The 6,056-nt window shown below is 43.3% G+C and overlaps 1 protein-coding gene across 1 annotated transcript in view; it reads left to right on the top strand.

Moving 5' to 3' along the window:
* The window catches only part of pdgfaa (platelet-derived growth factor alpha polypeptide a), a gene marked incomplete at its 3' end in the record, with an annotated part of 12,792 nt that continues 6,736 nt past the window's right edge, over positions 1-6,056 (top strand). Inside the window, 3 exon segments of the mRNA XM_032533535.1 lie at positions 1-831; positions 1,074-1,170; positions 5,235-5,342. Of these exon segments, the coding sequence (XP_032389426.1) occupies positions 769-831; positions 1,074-1,170; positions 5,235-5,342 (268 nt within the window). The 5' untranslated portion in view covers positions 1-768.

Below are 6,056 nucleotides of genomic sequence, written 5' to 3'. Positions count from 1 at the left end.
TCCCGACTTCATTCACCCTGGAGATCACAGGACCGCTGGGAACTGGCATCAAGCTCCTCTGAGCTGCAGGGCGGAGAGTTTCGTTCGTTGGTGACATTTTCATTTTCCTTCTCGTGCTCAGGACAGAACTGGTTATTTCTGGAAATGTTCCATTTAAAAGATTATGCACATTGTTATAATTCCCATAAAGTCCCGCGATGCTCAACCGCCGCAGGATGCACAAACGTGTGATTTTAACCGCATTGCACTGAGGATAAAGTGACGGATATTGTTGGATGTGTGAATGCAAAAGGAAGAGTTTTCTTATTTCTATTCGACTCCGGTTCTTTAATGCCAAAAACGAAGACCTGCTGAACAAACTTGACCTCAATTAGGTTTGATTGTTTGATCAACTCTGATCAACTTCTGGACAAAAGGCTGTGCAACTGTGAGCTTTTCCCCTGCAGCTCGGACTTAACCATGCTTTACGGCCACTTTTATTTGGAAATCAGCTCCTCCCTCACCTGCAGTGATTTACACTGAATGCCAGGAGCAGAACGAGCTTGCCTCTATTTTTTTTTAAAAACAATTCTTAACAGCATTTCATTCGGGAGTTTAAGCATCATCTTAAGTTTTAGACGCGCTTGGCCCGCTCTTTCATTGAGGTCGTGGTGGTGGCCAGTTCTCCCGAGGGATGTTTCTGGGCTCCCGGGAACAGGGAGCGACAGCCCGGCTCCTGCATTGGACTTTTGCCTCGTCCTGGTGCCTATGCAGCGGATCTAAGAGGAGATGAGAGCTGCGGTATACCACCTCCTCGCCGGCTGCCTCTGCCTGTTACGTACCGCCGCTGAGGTAAGCCGAAGATAACTGCGGCACAGCAACACATTCAATTCACAATGCGTAATTTGCGCACACGTTTCCTTTTTTTTTGGCGTAGATATGCATTAATGCTTTCCTTTTTAAAGTAAGTGCAAAAATGTGTCTGTCATTGAGTTTGCAGATATATATGCTTGCAGTGATGCTTGCTTGATTCTATGGAGCTTTGTGTCTCCATTCCCAGTAAAGCGCCTCACCGACTGCTTTTCTTCCCACAGGAGTCTCCTCTCCCCCGGGAGCTGTTGGAGCGGCTCTCCCACAGCGAGATCCGTAGCATTAGTGACCTCCAGCGGCTGCTAGAGATTGACTCCGTAGGTAAAGCGCTTCATTATAATACAACTCTCTCACTCCCACAAACTGGATCAGTGAGTTTTACAGTTTTTCAGCAAAAATCTTTTACGTTTTTTACGTTTATGAAATGAGCATAATGACGCACATATACCTGAAAATAAAAATAAATGATTATTAATTAGGAGGCTCTTTTTTGTGTGTGCATTTGGTGGGTCCTAACAACAAAGAGTACAGCTGACAAAGTTCAGCCACCAGAGGCACACATGTGTGCCAGTCAGGGCTGCTGCTTCTCTCCCTGTCTGCGCCTGGAAATAAGCTACTCTGAAATGAGGCATTAGTTGCTTCTGGTTCAGTGCACAGTAAGAGGATGCTGTCCTCTTGTCTGATTACTGGAATGCCTCCCCGGATGTTGCTAGGAGACCAGCGGCCAGTCTTGTTCTTTACACCCTCCATGAACTTTGAGACAGAGTTAACTTTTTGCTTATCAGCCAGTGCCAAAACTAGGATTCTAGGGATGATGTGTAAAGAACAGTGTTTGTTTAAAGGAGCATTCTACCAATTTACACCTCAAAATCAGTTTATTAGTCATGTTAAGTCCAACTCAACCCGGGTGGCCTGCTGTGGCTTTGGAGGCGCTTCAAGTGGTGGTGTTACAGTTAGCCCATGTCACCAGGGTTATCTGTTCGTGAGCTGGTAGACTAAATGTATTTATCGGGAAACAGCAGAGCGGGTGTTTTTTTTTTTTTTTATGAGATGATTGACCAGGCATAGAGGGTCTAATGCAGAGACAGTTGCTCAACCCACAATAATGACTAAGGCCGATTTACAGTTGACCCATCCAAGCTTGAGTGTGCCAATGTGACATCAAAATGTCGTAGATCTCGGTGGCGCGCCAGGATTTTGAGTGCGCGTCCAGAGGGCACACAAAACTCTTAATTCTTTCAGCGGTGAGTGACAAAGCGGAAACAGGAAGCCTGAACAAACTCGAAAGCAACCTGATGCCAGGACTCTCAGAGTGACTGCAAGTCTCTTGTGAACCTACTGGGTTAAGATGAGCTCTTTTATGGTGAATGAAAGCTTGATCCAACCAAGTAGGTCATTGAATCAAATTGAAGTATTGACGGCAATGCTGCTGACAGTTCTGCCATTGTTTACCTTTTCCTTCTTCGAGTCGGTAGCAATAGCAAAGTTGGTAGCTTTTGCTCATTAGCGCCACCTCTGTTAAGGAGAAGACAATACAACACTCTTAGTTTATGCTGATGATCTTGGTTGGCCCTCTGTTACCAATCGTCCTGCTGGTGCAGGAAGCCATTCATTGGCATTCATTTCCTAAAGTTTGAAAACAACTTCCACAAAACATTTAGTAAAAGTTTCAATATCAATGTGGCCGACACATTACATTTGTCTCCTGTCTAACACCTGGCACTCATAGGAGGAAATCCAAGTCTTCCCACCAGTGAATGATCCCCCTTAAAAACACTTTTCCCTTTTAAAAACTTTATAGTGACTTCTCTTTCTTTCATCTTTGTGGAATCTGTCTTAGCTGGAAGAGCAGTTCCAACTGCAAATGCAATTTGTAAAAGTAAAGTAGCTACAACTCTAAAACACAGCAATTTTCACCTTCAATAAACACAGTAGATGCCTGTTCTCATTATCCAGGTGATAAATCAGAACACACTGAATCAGTGAGGTGAGACAGGAGGAAATAACTGTTGCATTAAACAGGGTTTATTGCGTTCATGCCCCGAGTCAGACTCTACATTCCTGCCTCACAAACTTTCTTCTGCTCTGAACTTCACGTAGCCTGTGAAAAACAGTTGATTCATTTTTTAGTGTCCTCTGCTGCGAGCGGTGCCACCATTAATCCTGGCATCATTGAGATGCAAATGCCGAGTGTGACGGCTCCCTGGCTTGGTGGGGGTCAAGTGGCTCACTTCATTATGCTGTTGTCACGATGCCCATTATTGGTTTGAGAGAAGGGCTCGCTGGAAGGCTGCTGCGTTGCTATGTATAATTCATGCTCAAATTCCTGCATGTCAGGGCGAGAGAGCGAGAGCGGCACAGACAGAAAGAGAGAGAGATGTCGAAGGTGGACTCTGTGTTTTAGAAACACATTGTGAATATAGATGGGCGTGTGTGCGTGACTGGTGCACACAAACACACAAAGACGTGGGAGGTTATTCAGAATCAGATTAAAACAGCCTTGCTCAGACATCATTTATGCTAATTTCCAGTTAATCTCTTTTTTAACCCCTCGCTACAGACACACACACACACACACACAAACACATAGAAGTCCACACTACACACACAAATGTAGCTCAGAATGTATTGCCTCTGAACAAGTCTGTAGAGATCCTGTGGTTTGGCAGTGATGAAATGGTTTGATGGATCTGTGAACACTTTAGAAACGCTTGATTGACTTTGACAGCATCTTAACATAGAGACACACAGACACACACACACAGACAGACAGACAGACAGACAGACAGACAGACACGTAAAATTTGCCTTTTCTGCTCAGGTCTTGTTTGGTGCTTCACTTGAATGCAAGACAAACTTCTCCTTTGGGGCAATAACATTGTTAATGTAAAGTTCACACTGCTACGTACCAATATATCAAGAATGAAAATTGTGTTACAGCTAACAGCAGTTTTTCTGTTATTAAATCTTACTGTGGTAACCTCACAATCCTGGATTAATACAAATACTATTTTGAGCACTGGTCTTGATGACTGTAAATGGCCAGGTCACACAACACTATGAATGAGAGATAAACTGGACTCAGATCAGTATTCCTCTACAATAGTAGTACACATATCTGAGTACAGAGTCAAGTATTGAGTCAGGAGTATACATCTTTAAAAATGCTCGTCAGATAGTTCAATAGCTTCAAAATCCCCCGCCCCCCTCACATCAGACTCCTAACCATTTCTGTAACTTGGAATTGCTCATTCCGACATTTGCGCCGTGATTGGCCGGCTCTGCAGAGATGAGAGGGTATGGAGCATTGGAACATCTGTCTCGACCTCTCCTTAATCAAATAATATTTCTGTCACTTTTTATCAAGTGCCATACTGTGAGTGCTTTGCAGGAGAGATTGTTTGAAAGGATGCTCTGTTATCCCCACATGTAATCGATTATCTCGGCGCTCTTAATGAAGAGCGAATGGCTTTTCATTCCACTTTCACACTCGAATGCCACCTTCTGACACGGTCTTCTCAAGCATACCTTGGTCAAATGTAAAAAGGCAACATCCAACCACATGGATAAACAAAAAGGTATCATACCTGCATAACAGCTCAGTCATCTAAACTAGCATTCAGAAAGAAGGTCAGTTTGGTTTGTGACTTTGTCACCTTTGTAGGTGAGTGTCCTTGCTTTTATAAAGTGTTTTCATTTTTGTCTGAACAAAACAGTATTTTCTCTGCTGCAGAGTTCTGACCTCGGAGTGAACTCTTGATGCTGTGTGTGTGTGTGTGTGTGTGTGTGTGTGTGTGTGTCCGTTTCTTTATGTTAATTAGATTTAAAAAGTATCGGATAACACGCTTTCTTGCTGGCTGCATTTACATGCAGCGAACTGAGTAACTTGTAGACAGATGTAAACATCATAACCCAGTTACAATAACCTGGTTAAGCTTGTGCTCTGATCAGGAGAGACTTGATAAAGATGTCTTCCTGCAGCATGTAAACATTCTAGTCCTTTCAATTCGTGGTGTGTTTTCGTGTGATCAGTCAGTTGGCCCGTCTCTGATATCCAGCTATTTCCTTCTTTGCCTTGAGTACCACTTTGCTTTTTATCAAGGTATCTTAGAAATGATTCTCATATACTTGGTGACTATTTTTTTTAGACCCACATTTCATGTTGTACACAAGAACAATCCAGTGTAATGAGAAAACAACAAAAGAACCTGTTACGTGTATTTTGTCCTTCAAAGGTGTGCATGTGTGTGTGTGTGTGTGTGTGTGTGTGTGTGTGTGTGTGTGTGTGTGTGTGTTTTGCAGGGATCTGGGAATATTTCTGAATGGTGTTAACAGTGAGTGTGTGTGACATCTGAATGTGCGTGTATTATTTTGTCTTCATCTAGAGAACGAGGTGATCGAGGAGACCAAACACAGCTACCACAAGGACTTCTCTCACAGTGTCCCCGACCTGAAGAGAGCACACACACACACCAGAAGCAAGAGGAGCACTGGTGAGATACACACACGCACATGCACATGCACACACACACACACACACACACACAAACACACATACACACCTTCAAGGTCTCAGAAACTGAAACACAGTGGCTAAATATACATATAAATTCTAGATATATAGAATAAAGGAGTTTTTTTTGCAATGACAAGGCGCTAAGAGGTAAGCTCAATAAAGCCATTTGCCAACAAATATGTCATAGCTTTCTTCACAGCGCTGTGCAATGCAGACCATCATGGAGTTGACCGTCTGGAGACATCAGTTTTCATCAGACTTACCCGGGATCCGGTTATTTAAAGCAACACTAAAGCACTTATCCTGCTTTGGTCCCCCTACAGGTTGGAAGTGGAATTGTCCATTACTGCTGTCGTAATGTCTCATTTGAACTACAGATCCGCTACCCGATCAGGCAAACTTGCATAGTGTAATCTAATGGACAATTCCACTTCCAACCTGTGGGGGAACGAAGTGGGAAAAGTGCTTTATTGTTGCTCCAAGTGTAGCCTACTGCTGACTTATAATACTAATAACATAACCGTCGGCAAAATAATGCTGCGAGTCAAATCCACACTTCAACGTTAACCGTCAAGCCTCTAAGTGTATGGAAATGAACATGAAGTGTTAACTTTAACGATAATAATGACGAGACAAGGCAGGACTGGGGTTATTTCAACATGCAATATCGTTGACGAAAATATTTTGCCCG

Source organism: Etheostoma spectabile, chromosome 2 (assembly GCF_008692095.1).
Source record: "Etheostoma spectabile isolate EspeVRDwgs_2016 chromosome 2, UIUC_Espe_1.0, whole genome shotgun sequence".
Taxonomy (NCBI): domain Eukaryota; kingdom Metazoa; phylum Chordata; class Actinopteri; order Perciformes; family Percidae; genus Etheostoma; species Etheostoma spectabile.
Note: the sequence above shows the minus strand (reverse complement) of the source record. Positions and strands in the feature narration are given on the sequence as shown.